At 56.3% G+C, this 22,792-nt stretch overlaps 1 protein-coding gene across 1 annotated transcript in view; it reads left to right on the forward strand.

Annotated features, from left to right (window-relative positions):
• ASS1 (argininosuccinate synthase 1) overlaps positions 1-17,241 on the forward strand; it is a 47,724-nt gene extending 30,483 nt beyond the window's left edge. The window contains exons 13-16 of the mRNA XM_037036766.1: positions 6,821-6,952; positions 11,707-11,863; positions 15,460-15,525; positions 16,950-17,241. Coding sequence (XP_036892661.1) covers positions 6,821-6,952; positions 11,707-11,863; positions 15,460-15,525; positions 16,950-16,995 — 401 coding nt within the window. The 3' untranslated portion in view covers positions 16,996-17,241. The remainder of the gene's footprint in view (positions 1-6,820; positions 6,953-11,706; positions 11,864-15,459; positions 15,526-16,949) is intronic.
• Positions 17,242-22,792: the final 5,551 nt, after the last annotated feature.

Below are 22,792 nucleotides of genomic sequence, written 5' to 3' on the forward strand. Positions count from 1 at the left end.
AGACCTGGGAGGGACCTGGGGGAGCCAGCGACCAGTACCCCCGTTTTATAGACAGAGAAAGTCCCAGGCACGCAGGTGGCAGAACCAGGACCGACGCCCCAGGTTCAGAGAGGCTAAGAGCTTAGTCTGGGGTGTGTCCCCGTCGGGTTGGAGCCCAGTGGGGTGTCGTGGCAGCAGCTGGAGTGGTGGAGGTGTCCCACCGATGGCTGTGGCCCCAGATGCGTGCCACAAGGACTAGACACCTAGGTCCTCTGGGAGCTGTGCGTGGGGTTCATGGGTGTCCACTAAGGCCCCTGTCCTCATGGCCCGCCCCGGCCCTCGGCAGGCATCACCGATTGGTTGCAGGGGTGCCTCGGTGCTTCAGGCAGTTGCCACCGGTCATCAGGATTGGCACTTACAGTGAAAACAAATTCCCTTATTGGAAAGCTGAGGACTGGCCAGAGGTCACGTGGAGAAATGGCCTCCTGTTCAGCAGGGAGCGCCAAGCAAACCTGAAGTGGAGGAGTGGTGACAAAGGCCGGTCTGGGCTACCTGGGAAGACATCCTGGAGGAGGAGGTGATGAAGAGTAGGCTTCTGCTAGTAGACTGTGGACTAGGGCAGGTGCCCCGGGAGCGGTGGGAAAAGGAGGAGGTGCCCCAGGGGGCCAGCTGGGTGGTAGTTGGGTCTGAGGGGAGCCAAGCCCTTGGAGCCTGGAGGAGGCTGGCGTAGTGGGTCCAGGCTTTGGTGCCCAACTTGGACCCCATCCTGGCTCCATCGCCATTGGGAAAGCAGCCAAACTGCTCTGAGCCTCAGCTTCTTCATCCGTGCAGTGGGTTTTCTGCAGCTCAAAGACGGAGAGCTCATGACCCACAGTGGGTGCTGAGCCTGGATGGTGGACTCCACCTTTTCCCCAGAAGTGGGGGCACCATCCCCTTGAAGGTCAAAGCCATGGGATTGGCAGGCAGTTCTGCCACCTCCTCGGGTCAGACTACTCCCCCCACCGAGGAGCAGATCCCTGGGGTGCAACCTACCCCGGCCCATGTCCTGTGTTTGCACACCCACGGAACTGTCCCTGGAAGCAGGGGGTTCGGTCAGAACTGTGCCGTCTTTGGGGAAAACAGTGAGTGATCGACTCTAGGAGCGCACTGTGTGACCCTGGGCAAGGTGCTTCCCCTCTCTGTGACCCCAGCTGTCAAAGGCGGGCGGCCAGGGCAATGCTGTCGTGGGCGACATCACCCTCTCCCTCTGGGAGTTCTAACTCACCCCCCCGCTGTCTTACTTGGGTTGTGGGGATCGAGAAGAAAGTGGCTTCCTAATTTGGGGGGGTTGCTTGTTCTTATTTCTCCGCTCCCAGTGACTCCTAGTGAGAAAGAAAGAGCTGGTGATAACTTGGGACATAAGGATGCGCCCTCCTCGAGGTTTTTATTAAGTCTACAGTAATGGGAGACGCTGTTAATTGCCAATTACACTGAGGACAGAGCAGGAAGACTATTGTCGCTATCTCAGTGTACAAGGGGAAAATGTCATTTGTATTGATTTTACAAAGCACATAATTGAAATTCTTTAAGGGCTTGTTTTGTTTTGTTTCGGGGGCTGAGGGTTAGGGAGTTGGGCAGTGTTAGTGCCCTGGACCTGGGGTGGCCCTGGGTGGCCGGCTCAGTGACACGAGGGGCCGTGGGGTCAGAGGGGCAGGGGCTGGGGAAACCGAGGGTGGAGTAGCTTTCCCTGCATTGCGGCTGTTCACATCCTCATGATCGCATTATCTTTTTAGCTCTGGAGGGGGGCTCATTAAGTGAAGTAAATGAAATCAGTGGGGAGGAGAGGGGGCAGGGCAGGCAGGAGGAAGGCAGAGGAGCCAGCTCTGTCCTTGTCCTCTGCTCACCTCCGCTCCTCTCCCAGCCTGCCCGTCTCTGCCTGCTGCCGCCTCTTCTCTGCCGTCTCCTCCTCCTCCTCCTCCTGTTCCTCCTCATTGCAGGCTTTCTCTTCCCTTTACTCTTTCGCTTCCACTCTTTGCCCTTCTCCCTCTGCTCTGCCCATCTTTCTCCTACTCTCCCCTTTTCTCACTTCCTCCTCACCCCTCTACTTTTGGCCAAGAAGGAGCAAGGGCTGCCTGCCCACGTAACGGAAGCTCCACACAGGTAGAACCTTCTGGGCAGAGAGTGGAGAGAGCCCTGCAGAGCAAAGGCACTTGCCCTCCCAGAGGCCTGGGGTGGCCAGGGTGGGCCTGGGGTGGCCAGGAGCAGAGAGGATGGTTACAGTCCCACCATCACTTGCCTCCCTGTCACCATGGCAACTGCCTCTCTTCTTGGCCCTGGTACCTAACAGGGATGCCCTTGGGCTCCAGCCAACCTCCCTTCCCCTGGCGTTTCCAAATCCCTGCCTCCAGATACTGCTTTCCCAAAGGACCAGAGCCTCTGGTCCAGGTGCCCCCACCCCCCACCGCCCCCGAAAAGCCCGACTTCTGGCTGAGTTCCGATCCCACTCAATTCTGCCAAATTGCTCAATCCAGGCTAACCTGGCGGTGTCAGGAACAGACAAGAATTTAAGTGGCAGCAGCTGTTCTGGCCCCACCTCTTCCTCTTGGGCCCACTCTCCCGCAGCCCAGCCCCCGCCCCAGCTCCTCGCGCCCCTCCCTGCCCCCCCAGCAGTGATTATGGTGTGATTGAAGCTGCTCACGGAGAACTGCTGACACCTCCGTCTTTCTGCTGTAAACACGGGGCGATGAAAATAGACACTGGGGGCCGCTGTGTGTGTCACTCGGAGATGTCTGTTGTCTCTTCCACGGCGACACTGAGACTCAGCTGTCATTTCCTCCTCCTCTTTGCTCAGTGGTTTGTATGCCGACTGTCAAAAGCCCCAAATCCATAGTCTTTTAGCATCAGGTTTCTGTCACCGGTTTCTTTAAAGTCATTTTTTTTCTCCAGAAGAAACACACAGAAATCATCTGCCCTCACTCCTGTGGAGAGGAGAGGGAAGATCTTAAAATGTTTGTGTGCACACGCGCGTGCACACACACACACAACGGCAGCACCCCGAAAACAAGCTCTCCGATCCATCACTGTGGTCACCTTCCCTGGGAAGGAGCAGGACCACTCACCGCGCCGAGTGCTCGCGACCACGCCGGCTGCTTCTGTGCTGCTGGTTCTGGGGGCTCAGGTGGAGGTAGCCCTGTCCTTTCCCGGGGGGCGGGGGGGACAGCTGTGCCGNCACAGAAATCATCTGCCCTCACTCCTGTGGAGAGGAGAGGGAAGATCTTAAAGTGTTTGTGTGCACACGCGCGTGCACACACACACACAACGGCAGCACCCCGAAAACAAGCTCTCCGATCCGTCACTGTGGACACCTTCCCTGGGAAGGAGCAGGACCACTCACCGCGCCGAGTGCTCGCGACCACGCCGGCTGCTTCTGTGCTGCTGGTTCTGGGGGCTCAGGTGGAGGTAGCCCTGTCCTTTCCCGGGGGGCGGGGGGGACAGCTGTGCCGGGCCAGCCCTGGGGAAGCCCTCAGGTGAGTCATAGCCTTTCCTCACTGGAAAGCCTAGATGTCTTCCTCGAACCCTGCACCCCACCTGCCTCGTCCCTTCTCTGCCCTGTCGGGAAGTGATGCTGGGGAGCTGGCCACAGTGTCCTAGAATCAGAGCCATCAGCACACACGCCACCCCAGGGGCAGGGGGAACAGCGTGTCTGGGTGTTCACCTTTGGGTAGGTGGATGTTAGAAGGCAGAGCAGCAAACTACAACCATGTCATTTTCCAGGTGGGTTGCCTGGGGCCCCAAGGGGCTGAGCGGGCCCGGGCCACACACACAGCCAAGCAGAGCCCTCCCCGTGAAGGAGCCAGTGGTGCGGGACTTCCGGTCCCTGACCCTGCCCTGCACCACGCCCCACAGTTGGCTCAGCCGAGGGCCGGAAACGGGGCCGCCAGTTTCCCCGGGAACCGAAAAGGAGCCCCCGCCCCTGGCCTGCCCAGGCTGGCGCTGCGGTGGGGGTCTGTGCCCGTGTTAGGACTGGCTTTGAAAGTTTCTGGCGTCCTCCAAAAGGTGGCAGAACTAACCAGGAGAAGGCTGTTTCCCAACTAAGGAGTACTGAGCTCCTAGTTCATGCTGGGATGAGAGGACCAGTCGGCCTCTGCCATTATCTTGCTTTGGGTGACTCGAGAAATCACCCTGTTCTTGGTGACAAAGCTCCTGGGATCATTGAACGCTCACCCCCTTGACACTGGGGTGGTTTTTGCCGTTTGGGAGGCAGGGCTTTCCAAATGCTCTTCACGAGTCCGTCTCTGTAAAGAGGCTGCTGAGCAGGCAGGCCCTTCTCGGTGCCCGGGGCCACCTGCAGCCGCTTGGCAGTGGTGCCTTGCTGCCCCCCAAGGAGTGGCCCCAGCTCCCGTGCTGCATCCTTGTCTGTGCACAGGTTTTCCGTGCCCCCCACCACGTTCCCGCCCCTTGGTGCTGTTGCAAAGGCTTTCCCCCCATCCGCCCGCCCCCACTTCCGCCAGCCTTCCCAGCCCCGTGTGGCTGTCTCTGAGCCACAGGCAGAAATGGGCTGGGAGTCTGCTTCCACCGAGTTCACCAGGGTGAGGATGAGGCGAGTGCGGCCTGCGGGGCACCCCGGGGGCGTGGACGTTGTCCTGCTGGGTGGCCATTTCCTCCCCAGAGGCCACAGTGGATTCAGGCCCCGTGACACGGGATCAGCTCTTTTGTGGCACATTGTAATCGTATCAACGCCTGACCTCTTTGTCATGTGTGTGTCCCACAGAGACTGGCATCTCGGAGCCTCAGGGAGAACCCAGGTCCTTCCCCTCAGCCTCAGCGAGGGAGACTTGGGCGCTGCCTTTCATGCTCCCGTGAGCCCTTCATCTCTCGGCCGAGGCCCTGAGAGGCCACCTGGGGCAGTGAGGGAGCCCCAGATGGTGGTCTGGGCGCCTTGGGCAAGTCATTTCCCTCTCTGGGCCTCGGTCTCCCCATCCGTAAAATTGGCCGTTGCACCAGATTAGCCTTTTCAGGATTGTTTGGGATGGGGGCAGGGTTTCCAGAGAGGCGCCTGCTCCCCGCAGCAGGGCCTGGGCTGTCTATTCTGTACACCGGGCTCCTGCCTGCCGGAGGATCCGTTTGAACCCGGGCCTTGCAGCCGACAGTCAGGAGAACATGGTGCCGGACAACCCTAAAGGGCCTTGCCTTGAATTCTAACATGGCTGTGATTCCGACTCACAGATAGAGGATTGCAGAAGCAATCCAGGTGGGAGGGGGCGGACTTTTTGGCTGGCCACATCGACTCAGCCCCCTTTGAATTTCAGAGTGGCAAACAATCTCTTTTGTGGTTTCGCCATTTTTAAAAGGGTTTTTAATAGTCGTAGTAAACCATAATTCAGTTGACCAAGTTAGTCTTTATAAGTGTTTAGTTGAGGATGCCTTCACACTGTTGTGCGACCGTCACTTCCTCCGTCCGTCCGTCTCCAGGGCCCCAGAACTTTCTCCTCTTCCCAAACTGAAGCTCTGTCACCACCACACACTGACCCCCAGCCCCTGGTAACCAGTTTTCTCTTTTATCCCCCTGGATCTGGTTCCTACGGATCTCGTTCATTTGGAATCGCATGCGATTTGTCCTCCTGCAAGGGGCTTCTTTCATGCAGCCAGATGTCCTCGGGGGTCACTGTGTTGCAGCAGGTGACAGGAGGTCCTGCGTTTTCATTGCTGAGTGACATTTCGGCGTGTGGCTGGCCGCATTTCGTTCACCCGCACATCGAGGCTGTGGCTGGCGCTGCCTTTTGTCTGTTGTGATGATGCTGTGGGCCAGCGCAGGGTGCCGCTCCCTCCTGTTTTAGTTAATGCAGCCGGTTTGCAAGGACGATGGGGGTAAATGGTCAGGATAACGGCAACCTGCCCCTTTGCTGCTGGAACATTAGGCGGTGGGGAAAAGGCCCCTTCTGGGGTAGATTCGTGGGGGTGCGGCTGTTGTTGCCCCTCCTCCTGGGGGCCACAAACTCGGGGCACTTGGTCCAAGGGCGGCTGTACCTGCTCACCTGAACTTTCGAGAAGCAGAAGGGCCAGCCAACAGGGGCCTGGCTGTGTGCGCATGGGCAGCTCCCTGTCCCGGTGCCTCCGTGTTCTCATGTGCAGGGCGTCGCAGCCCCCAGTTGGACATTCCCCAGGTCTGGTCCTCCCGTCTGGTCCAAGCAGGTTGTTTGGCAAATGGAGGGACTGATCCTGAGCCTCAGCCAGCGGTGGGTGTGGGTCACCACCACTAGCCGACTCACTGGTCAGGGGCTCGGGCTTGGACTCAGCTCCCAGCCCCCCCTGGGGCACATCCCTTCTCAGTCCTCAGTTTCCCCACCTGTGCAGGGGGGTCAGCGCAGGGGAGTGCCAGCCGTCCACCTCAGCAGTCAGCACGGCTCTGCAGGGGCACAGCTGTGCGTGTAACACGTGTGCACGCGTGTGCACAGCCATCCCCTCCCCAGGCTCCCCAGAAGAAGGGAGGAAGGGGTATTTGGGGCCCGGGCTCCACTGTCGTCGGTTTAATTACAGGTTTTCAGCTGCGGGCCGGTGGGTGCGCGTTGGGAAGGAGGGGGGCTGCTCCGAACCCTGTCATTTTCCAGCGTCTGCAGGCCTCTTCAAAGGGGGGCATCCAGACATTTTCTCCGCAAGCCACAGAGTGGACTGTCGTGGCCGCAGCGTGAGCATAATGACAGATGCGTTTTGCAGCAAGCTGGGAGTGAATGGGTCCGACCGGCTTGTCTCCTGTCAGACGAGTCATTATTATTTTTTTTTTTTTTGTCATTTGCTGACAGTTTGGGTTTCATGCGTTTCTCTCTTTTTTTCTCCTTTTCCCCCTGCCTGGAAAAATGGCTAGGTATCTACGAGACCCCAGCGGGGACGGTCCTTTACCACGCTCATTTAGACATCGAGGCCTTCACCATGGATCGGGAAGTGCGCAAAATCAAACAAGGCCTGGGCTTGAAATTCGCAGAGCTGGTGTACACGGGTGGGTGGTCCCCGAAGCCCCTGCCCACAGCACCCTTCTCCTGTCCCATGCTGTCCAGGGCCACCACCCGAAACCCGCAGGTTGAAGGGGATCAAGTGGGGACAGGGGACGAGGGAGCCAGGGGCATGTCAGGACCTGCCCTGTTCACAGAGTGTCAAGGGAAGTGTGCCAGTCCCCCGCCCCCCGCCCTGAGGTGTCCGCTGCCCCGCCACCCACTATCTCCATGACTCCAAGGATGCATCCTTTATTCAGCATGTGCCAGTGCTGGCACTTTGTGGGGACACGAACTGTCCCCGGGGGTCCTCCCAACTGGCCTAGGAGAACTGCAGCCAGGCCCTTTTACAGATGAGGAAACTGAGGCTCGGAGTGGGAGAAGCTTGCACAAAGTTACCCATTGGGAAGCGTCCTTGCTGGGTTTGACCCCAGGTCAGGCTGTCTGGAGGCAGAGCCTGGAGCCACTGCCCAGACTGCCTCAGGCTAGGGACAGGCTGCCTTGGCCAAGAACTCGGCCCCAGGCTGGACTCACTGGGAGGTCACCAGGACAGCCGCCTGCCCAGCCCACGAGTGCCATGGCCGGGGGTGACATTAGTGTGCAGGGTGGGCGGGTTCCCTTTGCACAGCTGGGAAGACCCCCTGCCGTCCCAGAGCTGGAGTGCAGGCCCCCTGACTCTCGGCCCCCCGCCCCGCACTGTGTGACACGGTCCCCAAATCGGGCCCGTCACCTGTTTTTGTTCAGCCTGTGGGTTAAGACTAGGTTTCAAATGTTTAAATGTTGGGGAAGGTTTTCTTTGAATAGTACTATTTCCTGACCTGTGGAAAGTATGGGCGTGTCAGGGTCCGTGACTAGTTTTAGGGCACAGCTCTGCTCGCCCGTTTATACGCTGTCTGGCGCTGCCTCTGAGCCCCCCAGAGTAGAGTCCTCCCCACAGAGACGGCATGACCCCCAGGACGCTCTCTGGCCCTTTCCCAAGAACGTTCGCTGACCCGCTCTGCCACGTTTCTGTCTCCCCAAGAGAGAAACCACATACAACAGCTCCTCCAAGCTGCTGACGCCTGAGGCCCATCTGGACGCCTCTGGGAGCCTGGACCGCAGGGGCACCAGGGAAAGTTCACACAAGTAGTAACTACGTGGAGGAGCCTCTACCACCCTCTCCTCCACCCCGAGGTTCAGGGTTTGGGGAAGCTCCTGATCGCTGTAACTCATCTTGGGATTTCAGTAAGACTCGCGTTATTGGCTGGTGTTATTTCCTCCTCCCATTGTTTCCAGCGGCTTTGAAGCCGGCCCCCCCTTCCTAGGCACAGACAGGTGTTTAAATGCCACTGTCCCCTGCGGACTCTCTCCTCCGTGGGGCTTCAGTGCTGGAAGGCGGATTTGGGTTACAAAGCGAGAGAGTCATTAAGACATGGCGGGCTGCAATGGAGGGAACACCTGGCCTGGCCGCTCCGGCGCAGAGGTGTCCTGGAGGATGGGTGGGGCGCAGCCATCAGCCCCCCTCCCCTCCCAGAGGGAATGGCCTCCACCTGTCCTGCTGTGGGGCCCGGAACTGGGCACTGACCAGCGTTACCTGATCTCAGCTGCTCTAGGGTGAGGACTCTGAGCCCCAAGCGGGGGAAGACACTTGTCCAAGGTTTCGTGGCTGCTGAGGGGTGGCTATGAGCCCAGGACAAGCCTGCTTTAGAGGCTGAGTTCTTAGGCCCTCGGCCCCTCCAGCAGATCCCAGGGGAAGGAAAGGTGGGCCGAGCCACCAGTGGGGGGGATCCAAGGGCTGGGTGGCATGCACGGGGAGCCCCAGTGTCTGAGGCACAGCTTGGCCCTTGGCTGTGGGCTCGGCGCCCCTCTGCCAGCCACCTGGTCTGTACTCTTGCTCTGTCACCCGCCAAGCCCTCCAAATCCCAAAATGAGTCACAGCGATTAGGAGATTTCAAAGGAGGTAAAAGCTCAGGGTGGAGGAGAAGGGGACTGGGCGAGGGCACTGGAGGCTTATCCTGGGTTACGATTAACATCAATTTTTCCCAGGCGCACCTGCCGCCTGGGCCCCCAGAGATGTCCAGATCGGCCTCAGGTGGCAGCCTGCCCCCCCCCAGCAGCTCGGAGGGGCTGTTGGAGGAGATTTTCCACATAAATGTTGTACACCAGGGGTTAGCTTGAGCAAGTTGCTTCACCTCCCCATGCCTCAGTTTCCTCATCTGCAGAGTGGGGCTAACAAGGTGCCGGAGTGAGGACCAAATGCATGGCCATTAAGGAGGCATCCAGAGCGGAGCCTGGCACCCTCTCTAGTCCAGCACGTGCTAATAACCACAGGCCCCTGACGTGGCTTCCAGGTGTGGGGGCAGGAGGTGGAGGCCTCTCCTCTGCTGGGTTCATGAACTTGGGCAGGCATGTCTCTGCCCTGAGCCTCAGTTTCCCTTCCTGTAAAGGGCACCAGGCCAGGTTTCTTCCCAGGTCTGTCTGGCCCCTGTGACAGAGCCCGCCACTTCACTGTGGTGCTTGGCTTCCTCAGAGGCCCTGTGGTCTTGGGGCACAGACAGGGAAACTGAGGAATGGCCCGCTCCTAGGTGCCCTGGTTACCATGACCACTGTGTCCCTCTCTTCTTCCCCGCCCTCAAATGCACTAGTCTGCCTGGCAGAACCCCAGCTTCAGGACCCATCTCGTTAGGGGGTGCAGCTCACCTCCCCTCACCTCAGTTGCATCAACAGTGAAATGAGCATAATATACAACTCACACAGGGGCTGTCACCCCCATCAGCCCAGTGCTTGGCCCAGCCCCAGCCCCCAGACATGCACGGGCCTGGGACATGCGGGGTGTCCCCCACGCAGCATGATGAGCTCGCTGCCCCCCTCCCAGGCTGGACCTGCAGGGAACGGAATTCCAAGCATGAGACCCCCCGGGGATGAAGACAGGAGACCCCGAGAGAAAGCGCAGGCCCGGAGCTCTGATGGGCGCCTCAGCCCCCATCTGGTCTCTGTCTGTTGCCTGTCTTCAGGCTGGGAACTTAATGGCTTCATCACCCCAACTTCGTCAGAAGATGGCCGAGGCGGGGCACTGGGACATGGCAGGAGGTGGGGGCATCAGGGTCCCCTCCCGCTGGCGCCCGGGGTCAGGCCGGAGTCAGGAGCACTCAGCCGGACCTGCCGCCTCAGGGTACCCCTGAGGGGCTCTGGACAACTTTCCCGATCCTGTCCTCCTGGATGCAGTGAGGGCTGGCGGAGGCCGTGTTCAAATCTCAAACGCAAAACGCTCAGAGCTTGGCCCCCGTCCTCTTGGTGAACCCACATACCCCCAGGAGGGTGGGGAGTAATGGTATCTCATTGTGCAAATGGGCAACCGAGGCACAGAGAGATCACCTTGCTTGTCAGGGTGGAACTGGGATGTGAACCCAAACAGCAGGTCCCTGGAGAGCAAGGATCCAACCTCTGCTCTCCGGGCCCGGCCCTCCCCCGCCCTGCAGGCCCCCCGTGGCAGAGCAGGCCTGCATTCCTTCCCCGCTGCCACTGAGAGCCTGCACATAGGTCCCCGGAGGCTCCGGCTCCAACAATAGCCCCGGACCCTGGGCTGACCCGGCTCCTTATCAGGGCAGGGGATCACAAGCCATCTGGCCCCACAGCTGCCCAGGTGGGCTCACCTTCCCAGCTCCATTTCAGAGAAATCCTAGCCCTCGAGCTGTCCCATCCCTCCCCCACCCTGGCCAGCCCACCTGCTGGCCCCTCCACAGAAACTAGCGAGGAGCCGGAGCTGGCTGCCCACAGGTCTGATCCTGCCTGGACAGGGAGCAGGCACACGGCCTTTCCTGGCCTCCGCCCTGGGGACACAGCACGGTGAGGGGCAATGGCTCGTTTCCCAGGCACCTCACCGGGCACTCGGGCCACAGACAGGAGAGCTCCAAGGGGATCGTGTGAAGAAGGGTCATGACCACTTGGGGCAGCTGAGGTCAGACCCACTGCAGCCTGGCTTCCCTCAGGTCCTCCCCCAGGAAAGCGAGAAGCCGAGAGAGTTTCTTATGGGCTCCGTGCGAGGATTCAAAGAGCTAGTCCATATGAGGAGCCTAGCAGAGTGCCTGCTAATGTTACATTTGCAATGAAAATATCGCAGGCTGCAGACAACAGTCCACTGATCCCCAAGGGGTGGGCCTCTTTGTGGCCCTGGGCCAAGACACCAGCATTCACAGCAGCCCCTGCGCCCAGGGCCTCCACATGCAGTGAACCCACTAGTCCCAGGAGGGGACACCGAGTCACCGCCCCTCCACAGATGAAGGCACCGGGGATGTGAAGGCCACATAGGCAGAGCCTTCTTGGCCCCCAAACTGCCACCCAGCTGCTGGGCACCCCCATCACTGGCCCCGGGTGACACTTGCCTGAGTTTTGCCTGGTCCCCTGCCTGATAACTCTGTTGCCCTTGTCAAACTGAGCTCCCTGTGGGCAAAGAACGGGGTCTCGTCGCCGTGGTGTCCCTGGCTCCTGCCCACAGTGCTCCCTGAATGAGTGGCGGGAAGCAGTGGGTTATCGTCCCTCCTCCTGACCCTCAGGGGGTGACCGTATGGCAGAAACCAGGAGGACTCCTTAGCCACACAGTTGCAGGATGGGGTCCTATGGGCTGGTCCCTTGGTATGGTTGCTGGTGTCGGAACGCAGCAGAGAAGGAGGCCTACCCAGGCCATGACGGGGTGTGGCCAGCTGCCCTGCCCCAGGCCCTGCCTGGCCCGAGACCACAGCATGGAGGTGGTCTCCCGAGCACCCACACTGCTTCCTCCCGGCAGGTTTCTGGCACAGCCCCGAGTGTGAATTTGTCCGCCACTGCATCGCCAAGTCGCAGGAACGCGTGGAAGGGAAGGTCACAGTGTCCGTGTTCAAGGGCCAGGTGTACATCCTCGGCCGGGAGTCCCCACTGTCCCTGTACAATGAGGAGCTGGTGAGGTACGTGTCCCCACGCCTGTGCCCCTGCTGGCACATGTTCAGGTGTCCAGTGTCCCTTCTGACTGGCTTTCTCAACAGCGCTGTGCGGGGCGCTGGGCAGAGCACAGGGTGACCATTGGGTAGCCGGTCAGCACCACCTGTGCCCCGATGGGACTCTTAGACTCGAGGGGGAGGGAGGCACCCATTGAGTGGTTCCCCCGAAAGTAGAGCTAGGGAAGGTGACTCCAGGCTGTGAGGAGGCGCGGGGTACTCTGGCTGGGTGTGGTCACCGAAGTGTGGAGAAGAATCCCTGAGGAAGTCATCTTTGAGCTGATCTTGGAAAGATAAGAGTGTGTCATGGCAGAGGCTCTGAGCCTTGGAAGAATCTAGAACATTCCAGCCACTACAAGAATGCAAGGGGCAAGAGGCTGGAGCCTGAGGGGCCTGGAAGCAGACCTGAAAGGGAAGGACGTGACTGGGTATGTGTGTGTTTCAAGGGTCCTTCGGGCTGCCCTAGAGAATGCATGTAAGTGAGGTGGGCACTGGCTGCGGCAGAAACCGGGCCCCTGGCGCCTTCTGGGCAGCGTGCACCGTGGGGACCACGGTTCTGGTAATAGAGAGAAGCAGGAGGATTCGGCAGATGTTTAGGAGGTGGAATCAAAAGGGCTGGGGTGTGGAGGGAGATGGAGAGGTCCAGAATCAAGAGATCCTGGGTTTTTAGGCACGAGCGGCTGGGGACATTCTGGCGGCAAACACTGAGTTGAGAATGTCTTTGAGGAAAGGTCATGCCCTTGAGGGTGGGTTTCCTTTGAGGTAGGCCCAGAGAACTACCTGGACACGCGGGCCTGGAGGGGAGGGAGGAGACGATGGGTTGAGGACACTGGGGAGCGGCAGGCTTCTCTTTGTCCTCTGAAGCCAAGAAGGGACAGAGGGGACAGTTAACGAGACGAGAAAGGCACCCAGCGGAGAATCACGAGGGGTCCCCATGACGCGCCAACCGAGGCCCCGAGGAGAACGTGGCGGGCACAGCCAGGCCTGGTGGGCTGAGTCACAGGTAGCAGGTGCCCTTCCGCTGGGCCTCTGTTTGCATCGAGAATGAGAGAGTGGCCTCGGCCGAGGAGCGAGGCGTCCGTGTGGGGGCCGCCCGGCCCGACGAGAGGTGGGGACAGACCCCTGTGGGACAGACAGCCGCCCCTCACTCAAGTCCCGGCCGGCTTCGCTCAGGCTGAGGCGGGCTCTCCCCGCCCCCCCGCCCCGCCCCCCGGGGGACAGGTGAGAATTACCGCACGACTTTTGTTTGGCAGTCGATATAATTTCTCTCTCTCCCTCTCTTCGCCGTGTTGAGTTTCTCCCCCCTTCAGTCTTTCTAAACACTTTATAAGCCCTAAATATAACCGAATCAGTTTAGATCAGTCGGGGTAAACGTCAAATTATCTTCTCTCTTTCTCCCTCGGGCTCTTTCTTCCCTCCCCTCCAAATCAACAGCCTCTAATGATCTGCCCAACCCTTCATTAAGCCTTAGAGTCTCCCTCAGGGAGATTAAATGAATAAAGTAAAAAGGGAAAGGGGAAAAAAGAGAGAAAAGCAGGAGCATTTATTCTCACTGCGTCTCCGACTAGTTCCCTTTTCTTTTTGATTTCTACATCGCTGACTTGAAAGCCCTTGAGTGACAGCGTCACAGGGACCAGCGAGGAAGCCGCGAGAGGTAGCAGGGCTGGAAATGCCGCGGCGCAGTAGGTAGAAAGTAACGTAATTACAGAGCAGGTCAGCGCCACTCGAATGCACAGAAATAAAAGCATAGAGGTTTTCTGTAGACCGTCAGGGGAGGCGGAAAAAAATCATTGTAAACTCTTTTTCCAACCCCCCCCCCCCACCAACCCCAAACCACAGTTTTAAAAAGAGGTTTTTCTGTGCCTGAGAAACACCTCCGGGAACATTTCGGCAGCCTCGTGGGACAGGTTGGACCCTCGACGACGTGGCCTCACCTTGCAGGGCTGTGGGAGCCTGTTGGGGGAAGGGGATGCGTTTGTTTTGATACGCAGGAGATGGGGGCGGAAGGACAGATGCACAGGATGGGAGGCGGGGTGGAGGGCTGCTGACCTCTCCCCTCAGGTCCCCTCCCCCAGACTGAGCACAAGGACCCTGGCACAGGGGACCGGGTGACTCTGAAGTGGGAGTGAGACGTGTCTGTAGGCTGATGCTTTGGTGTGGTCCAGTTTTTCCTCTTCCCGGTGCAGGGTGCCGAACTGCAGCCCTTCAGAAGTCTCATGTCAGGTCCCCTTACAAGGAACTTGCTGGTCGGATGCTGGTGACTTCGGCCACCTGAGCTCTGGAGGGGCCCTGGGAGGTGGAGAGGATGGAGGGGTGGGGGCGTGGGAGTTCCATGTGCCGGCTTCAAGGCCCCATGAAGGTCAGGGCAGGGCACGGAGGGGAGGGCAACAGAACCCAAGCCCCGCCATGTTTGGGGCGGGGTAGGGGCAGAGACCCTACTTGTTGTAAAAAGTCCACAGTCCACAAAGAGCCAGTCAGAGATACAGACAGCCTCGGGGTGGCTGGAAAAAAAACAAAACACAGCAGATCCCCTCTTCGCCCCCCACCAGTCTCACCTCTCCCGAGAAGGCTCCTTGAAACCGTTGTGTCCTGAGGCTGGAGTTTGGCAGACCCGGAGACAAGGGGCTGATTCAGGGCAGGACATAAGAAGGGGTCCGTGAGAAACGGGTTGGTCCCCCTTTCCCCAAGAGGCACGGAGGGGGTCCCTGGGGAGTCAGATAGGGAGGGGGTGGCCTTGCAGAGTCAGATCTGGGACCACAGTGCCCTGAACTTGTCCTCAAAGAGCTTATCACAGTCATAACTAACAGATGGGTGATTGATTGCTCATGTCTGCTCCCCCACCCACCATGGGCACTGTTCTTGTCTTGCTCCTGTTTCCTAGGCCCCTGGCATAGCTCCTGTGGGTAGTAGGTGCTTAATAAATACTTGAGTGAATGAATGAGTGGATGAGTGAGTGCTGTGAGCAACAGCGAGTCCTTTCCATGCGCCAGGTGCCCGCCTCATCGTTTCATGTGAAGCCCCATTTTCTAGTGCAAGACCAGCGTTTGCCAGGGATTGGCCCCGAGCACTGTGATGGGGCGGGAGTGGCGCTGAGAGGCCAACAGAGGTGGTGGCACTTGAACGACTGCAGCTGGGAAGGGTTTCAGGGGCAGCTCAGTGAGAGCACCCGAAAAGGTGAAGACTGTGGAATGTGGCAGCCGTAGATGGGGGGAATGTCTGTCCTATGAGCACAGCTGCGGCTGGCCTGGCACTCTCCGTGCCCCCCTGGCAGAGTGTCCGGGTGTAAGAAAGGGCCAGACAGGGTCTCGCTGGTTGGGCAAGCAAGGAGAAAGGCAGCGCAGTGGGCAGACCCTGTGGGGAAGGCTGGAGGCCGCCCTGCAGCCTGCCAGTCCGAGGCTCTTCCCGTGGGCAGCCCCTGGCCTCCGGGGCCCTGGACAGCATGGGCCACTCCTGCACACTCCTCAGAGCCGCCACAGCCCCGAGGGCAGGGCTGGCTGCAGGCGTGTCCTTGGTTGGACGGGGCAGCGCAGGCGCTGGGCTGACAGGCTTCCGCTCTCTCTGTGCAGCATGAATGTGCAGGGCGATTACGAGCCAACCGATGCCACCGGTTTCATCAACATCAACTCCCTGAGGTGAGGAGCTCTGGGCCCTGACGGGTCCTCGGGCCCCCCAGCCCCCCAGTTGTAGGGGGTCAGACTCTGCTGGGACCTGGACTGCTCCAACCACTGCTCTGCCCTAGGCAATGCCCCCACCCCACCCCGGCTTTCTGTCCCTCTGCTCATGGTATCCTCAAGGCCTGCTTTGGTCCCAGCCTGCCCGAATCTCAGCAGGGCCCGAAGGCACAGCTGACAGCCAGCAGGGTCCTGGGGACTTGGGTCTCAGGTCCCGGGGCTCTGCCCTGCGCCTCTGCCATTTACTGGCACCCTCTCCAGCTGCAGGGACTCCACCAGGAGCCCCTTTCCTAGGCAGATTAGACAGGAGCCTCAGAAGGCCACCTGGCCAGCTTCTGCCTTCATGTCACCCTACCCGGGCTGCAGGTCCGGCTGGAAGCCATCCTAGCCATGACCCAGTGGGGTGGCATGCATCTAAAGCCACTCAAACCGGGGTTCGAATCCTGACTGCAGGGCGGTCGGTCTCAGAGCCCTTCAGGACATGTGGGAACCCCACGTGGGCTTGTAAACTGTACCCGCCTCACCAGTTCGGGGAAAGTGATGGGAGTTTGTGGAAGTCAAGCATGGGGCCCAGAACCTGGCCTGCAGGAGGAGCCTGGCAGCGGGCCCCAAGCCTGGGTGTGGCCCAGGGGCTGGCACACACAAGGGCAAACAGGGTCATTTACTGCCGGCAGCTACCACAGACTGAGCCACTTCTAGGCATCTCCTAGATTATCTCGTTTAATTCCCACACAAACCTGCAGTTCCAGAAATAGGCCCAGAGTGGTTAAGTAACCAGGCCATGGTGACACAGCCAGGAAGCTGTGGAGCGGAGCCCAGAAGGGCTGTGTGTCCTGCTCTGGATTCTTAGTCACCGCCGTGCTCCTCCTGGGGCTTGGGGTGGGGAAGAAGGCTCGAGTCCCTCTCCTCTCTGACACGTGCCCTGGGAACGCAGCCACCTAGAGCCATTCTCTTGTCACCGGAGCCAAGGCCAGGAGAGACGTGGAATCCAGTCCCACCACTCTCAGTACTCCCCCCCGCCCCCCGCCCCAACTGCCAACACTGCCCTGCCCCCTCCACCCTCTGTTTGTACCTTTTGACTATAAACCTTTTTAAATGGCTCCAAACACACCGGGTTTTCATCACGACCTCTTCATTTCTCCCATTGCCGGTTAAGCGCTTTGTCTTTGACAATGACGAGCAGTGTTTTCTCCCTGAGATAAATTAATTACCTCACCCTGGTTGGAGGGCAGGAGAGGGGATGGAGGGGGGCAGAAAAGACAACTTCACACACATCTTAACAATCAGCTGCCCCCGCCCCCCCCAGCTCTGCCTGCGTTCGTTGAACTGAGTGCATGTTGTGTTTGTTAATTTACATTTTTCTTTGTTTCGAATCTGGTTCACAGGCTGAAGGAATATCATCGCCTCCAGAGCAAGGTCACCAGCAAATAGACCAGCTGACAATGAGGAGCTGGGCCTCCTCACTTCGCCCATCTCCCAAGTACGGGCGCTAATTGTCGTGATAATTTGTAGTTGTGACTTGTTCTCCGGGGGCGAGGCTGGCAGCGTGGTGGGGGTGCCAGGCCCCAGCTTTGTTCCCTGGTCCCCTGTAGCCTACAAAAGTGGTCAGCGAAGGGAAGGTCGGGGGCTGGCTACGGCGAGGAGCTGTAAAATGACAATTAAAAAGAAGGTGCATTAGTCCTTTGTTTCTTTATTTCTGCAGAAACGGGGTTAAGAACGCCAGTGTCTGTGTGCAGTCAGTCGCGTTTTTTGTAGACCAACCTTTGTGTTTTCTAAGTGCTCCCGAAGGCCACCTTTTGCCTGAGAATCTGTTTATCTGGAAAAATGGAACCCTCTCTCCCCCAGCAAAAAAATAGGGAATCCAGAAGTGCCCACCTGGGTCCGACCCTAGCCCAGCAGCCTGGCACGTGTCACCAACTGTGGCCCTGTGACACGTGCCAGGGTACCGAGGAGAGGTTAGGTGACATATCTGGGAGCTGTCCTACCCACAGTGGAGGCCGTGGCTGGCTACATGAGTCTTCGCCACCATGGCTGGGTGCCCTTCAGGAGCCTAACTTGTGGAAGAAGGAGACCCCAAGCAGAAAGGGAAGCCCGAGGAGAGGGGTGAACAGAGCAGGCACAGAACTGAGTGGGCATGTCAGGTGGCCACCTGGGTTCCAAGCTTCTTCTACCGCAGAGCTGCTGCTGTGAGCCCGCCCCCTTGGTCCTATCTGATTGGAGCACCCTGGACACCCAGGCAGAGTGGGACCAATCAGAATCTCATGGCCAGGAATTGCACCTGGAAAAGTGGCCAGACTGAGAAAGAGCAAACTTAGGCATGTGGGGGCGCCGTGCCTCGTGCCTGGAAAAGTGGGGAGGGAGAGGATGGAAGAAAAAGGGAGAGCGGGGAAATGTGGTCTAGGGTTTAGAGTTCCGGTTCCCATCCTGGTACGTGTCACACGAAGCTGGTAGCATTCCTTAACCTGGATTATCCGAGACACCCTGGTGTTCTCATAACCAACCACCACTTAGGGCTGAAGCTGGGTGAGCAAATTACTGCTACGTAGAACCGAAAGCACCTTCACTGGGCAGACGCCCTCCCCTGGCTCTCTCCGATCTCCACTGCATTCCTTGGTCAATGGGGGTTTCCTTCAAAGGAAGTTGCACCTTTAGAACTTCTTTTTCTCTAATTATTTAAGAGTAATAAATGAATTGCTCAGTGAATGTTAGCTTTGTGGCAGACACTCTGCTCTATACTTTATTCACATGATCTCATTGAATCTTCAAAACTGCTATGAGGTAGATGCTTTTATCACCATGGCAACTGGGATGCAGAGAAACTGATTTGCCAGCATCCACTCAGCTAGTGAGTAACAGAGCCAAGAACCCAAGAACCAAACCCTGGCCTAGCTGACACCTAAAACCGTGTGTGTTTATGTCCTTAGCCGTTGGGATAGGTAGGCTGTGGCGTCCTTAGAAAAATAACAATCCCTGTAGAAACAACTATCACCTAGCACCTGACCACCCAGTTACAAACACTGCTGATACCTGGGATATTTCTTTCCAGTCACAGTTTCCTACGCTTGCAAATACTTTTGCAGAGTTATTAGGCTAAACTCTTTTAAAAGCAGGTGTCATGCCCTGCTTTTAAATTTTAACATTACATCATGAATAATTTCCTATATCATTAAACATTCTTAAACACTTTTAACAACTATATAATATTCCATTATATCAGTACCTCCTTACTTAACCTTTCCTCATTCATAGATTTAGTTTTTTCCACATTCTAAGGTGTTATCCTTCCTTTTGTTGGATTTTATTATTTTTAGTAGTTGGTTTATTAGCTACACTTCTTTGGGCCTTTTTAGTAGTTTCTCTAGAGTTTACAATAAATATCTTTAGCTTACCACAGTCTACCTTCAATGAATATGTCGGTAGCATCTCGTATATAATATAAGAATCTTACAGTAGTACAGTCTTAGAACAGTCTACTTTGTGCTTCTGTTATGCATGTTACTTCTACCAAACCTAAATTGCATTGCTGTTGTTTTTGCTTTAGATAGTCAAGTACTTTAAAAAGATTAGGAATGAGAAAGGAATGTGTTTTACCTTTATCCTTGCATAAGGTCGGTGATGTTTCATTCATAAATGTTGATAGAATTCACCAGTGAAGCCTGGTGGATTCCACCATCTGGGCCTGAAGTTTTCTTGGTGGGAAGTATAAATTCAGTTTCTTTGATTAGATAAGGTTATTCATGTTGTCCATTTCCTCTTGGGTCTACTTTGGGTAATTTGTGTTTTTTGAGGAATTTGCCCATTTTATTTAGGTTGTCGATTTCATTGGCGTAAAGCTTTTCATATTTTTGGTATTCTCTCCATGTCTGGAGGATTAATAGTGATGCCCCTCTTTCATGACTCACCCTGGAAATTTGATTGTTGGAACTAAAAACTCACCATTTTTTATTCCTCTGTTCGCAGTGTCTCTTTTCGGTCTGCTTTTAAGATCCTATTTTTATTGCTGATTTTCAGCCGTCTGACTGTGGTGTACTTTGCTATGGTTTACTTACACTCATTCTGTTTCAAGTTCACTGAGCTTGAACCTGTGGGTTTTAATCAAATATGGAACATTTTTGGCCGTTTTCCTTTGGAAAGTGTTTGTCTCCCTCCCCCCCCCCACCACTCTCCTTTCTGAATTGTTCCACAGGCCTCTGGGACTCTGTTCCTTCTTCTTTGTTTGGTCTATTTTCCCTCTGAGCTTTATTTTATTTGGTATTTGTTGTGATGTCTTCAAGTTCACTGACCTTTCCTTCCGCACTGTCTGACCCGCTGTTCACTCCGTTGCCAAGTGTATTTTCCATTTGGGGTATTTCTTCCTCACAGTGTGGGTGGCTTTTCTGTACCCCGTTGGTCAGCGCCACGCCCCGGCCTTCCTGCACGTCCTTCGGCACCCGGTGCGCGTTCCCAACGGCTGCTTCCGCGTCCCATTCGCTCTGTCAGCACTGCCTCTGCCTTTTGCTCCTACGGATTGATTTTTCTCCCACCTACAGGTCACATTTGCTACTTCGTATGGCTCATTATTTTTAAAATTTGACAGCCCTGTCTGGTGTGGTTCAGTGGATTGAGCGCCAGCCTGTGGACCAAAGGGTTGCCAGTTCGATTCCCAGTCAGGCCACGTGCTTGGGTTGCGGGCCACATGCTTGGGTTGCGGGCATGTGAGAGGCAACCACACATTGATGTTTCTATCTCTTTCTTCCTCCCTTCCTGTCTAAAATAAATAAATAATCTTTAAACAAATAAATTTTAAAATTTGACAGTGGGCATTGCAGCCTCACATTGTCAGATCCATGATTTTCTTATATTCCCTTAAAGAGTGTTGGACTTCTTTTGAACAGCAGTTTGGTTGCTTGTGGATTGGTTTGATTCTTTCAAGTTTGTTTTTAAGCTCTTTCAGGGTACCTCTAGCCTTTATTCTTGGGGTAATTAAGCTCTACTCGCAAGGTGTGGCCTTTCTAGGGTTCCTACTTAATGTCTTGTGTCCGCTAAGCTCCCTTCATTCTGGTCAAGGAAACCTAAACAACTTCCTGCCCTGTACACAATTCCCGATCATTTTTCTTCCCTCAGAAGTTATTCTTGTGCAGTCTCAGGGTGTGGCTTTGTGTTTGAGAAGACCGATGTCACCAAACGCTCAACTGGACACCTATGCCGATGGCTGGCATTCTTTCTCTTAGTAACCCCTCCCTCTCTGGCCGCCGCCCGTCCCGTACGTTTCAGCAGCCTTGGCCCCTCCACACCCCCTCTTTCTTCTCAGCTCAGCAAGACAACTGGGCCCTCGGTCTTCCCTCCCCATCCTGCAGTTTGGGAATTCCTCTGGGCAGAAAGCCGGCACTCGTGGGGCTCGCCTGGCTTGTTTCCCTTTCTTCAGTCTCGGGCTGCGTGTCGTTGAATGTCTGGAAATACTCATTCTGGGTCTTACTGTTTACAGTGGGACTGTAATTCTAGACCATTTTGCTCTGTCATGGACAGAGGTGGAAATCGACCCCAATTCAGGGCCCACCCTGCTCAGCAGCCCAGGGGATGTGCCTAGGCACTTGGGAGCCATTCCAAGCCAATCTTCCTGCCACAGCCCAGTGCCTGCCTTCACTCACGTCCTTGTCACTCCCATCACGTCATTCCAGCCACTCCCCACAAAAGCGGCACGCCACTGCCTCTGTTCATAAAACCACTAACCCATCTCCATGAGAAGTGGGCAGGACACCACCACTTAGGCCGTCTATAGCAGGGCTGCTTGTCATACGCACAGTCCGGCTCCACCTGGACATGCAGGTGTGGCCACGTGGTCTGGGCTGGTGATGGTTTCGACCAACAGCCCAGCTGCCACCAGACCCACCTTGTTCTCCAGCTCTCAGATCCCAAGGCAGGTGGTAGCTCACTGGGACCGACTCTACCTTCTCTCAGGGTGGGTTCTATCACTGGAGACCCGGCTGTAAGATATAAGGCTTTCTTCCATGAGGTTGCCCCAAACCAGCACGGAAGGTTGGGTGCGCCCGAATCACGCCCAACATTGGAGATCTTTTTCTAGGCACATTCTTAGCTCTCAAGGCAGTCAGGAAGTTCAATTAGATATTGGGATGTAGATGCAGGTGCTGGAATCTCACACCCGCTGTTGCTGGGGCTCAGCCAGAGTGACCTAGCAGAGTGATACTAACAATTATAGAGCCTTGCCCGGGTCAGGTAGCTCAGCTGGTTTAGAGCAACGGCACAATATGCCAAGGCTGTGGGTCCAATCTCCGGTCAGGGCACATACAGGAAGCAACCAGTGAGTGCATAAATAACTGGAACAACAAATCTCTCTCTCTCTCTCAAATACATCAATCAATCAAGGTTAATGGTTTTGCTTTAAAACATTTTTTTAGACAGCCCTGACCAGTGTGGATCCGCTGGTTGGGTATCGTCCCGCAGAACGAAAGGTTGTTGGTTCAATTCCCAGTTGGGGCACATGGCCGGGCTGCCTGCGGGTTCGATCTCCAGTTGGGGCACGTACAAGAGACAGTCGATCAGTGTTTCCCTCTCACGTCAATGTTTCTTTCCCGTTCTTTCTCCTTCCCTTCCCCTGTCTCTAAAATAAATAAATTCTTTAAAATAAGGACTATGGAAACTTTGAGTTTTATAGAAATAATTAGGATTATTTCTGAATCCAACATATACCCAAAGTGTTTCGGGTAACACTTTCATGTTTCCCGCCAGCATTCTGCACGTGCCCATTTGTTCCCACGCAGCTGGTTTATGTCACAAACCCCACACATTTGTTCCCTTTTTTCACTTAGCATAATTGCATAATTAATTTTCTGCATTGTTGACTGGCATCATAACAAACTTGAATTATACACTTAAAATGGGTGACTCTTGTACAAGGTGTAAATTATATCTTAATGAAGCTATTAAAATAAATGTTTTCTAATGTAACGGCAGGAAGGATGTGGCCAGTGTTAAACTGAGATGAGAACAGGGCCCAGGAGAGCACCGGGCTGGGGCGGGGCTGGGGCCGGGGCATCTGGTCAGAGAGAAACAGAGGGTCTTCGGGAGGCAACTAGGGATGCACAGGTGGGGGGTGGGGGAGCAGCTCGGGGACCAGGCCGAGGCTACCTTTACTAAAGCTTGGCTTTACTTAGCTAGCTTAGCTTTCCCCCTTCACCCTGAGAACTTGGACAAGGACCTGACCCCTCTGTGCTCGAGTTTCTCCATTTGT

This window comes from Sturnira hondurensis, unplaced genomic scaffold, assembly GCF_014824575.4.
Source record: "Sturnira hondurensis isolate 20B ecotype Veracruz unplaced genomic scaffold, ASM1482457v3 Scaffold0022908, whole genome shotgun sequence".
NCBI lineage: Eukaryota > Metazoa > Chordata > Mammalia > Chiroptera > Phyllostomidae > Sturnira > Sturnira hondurensis.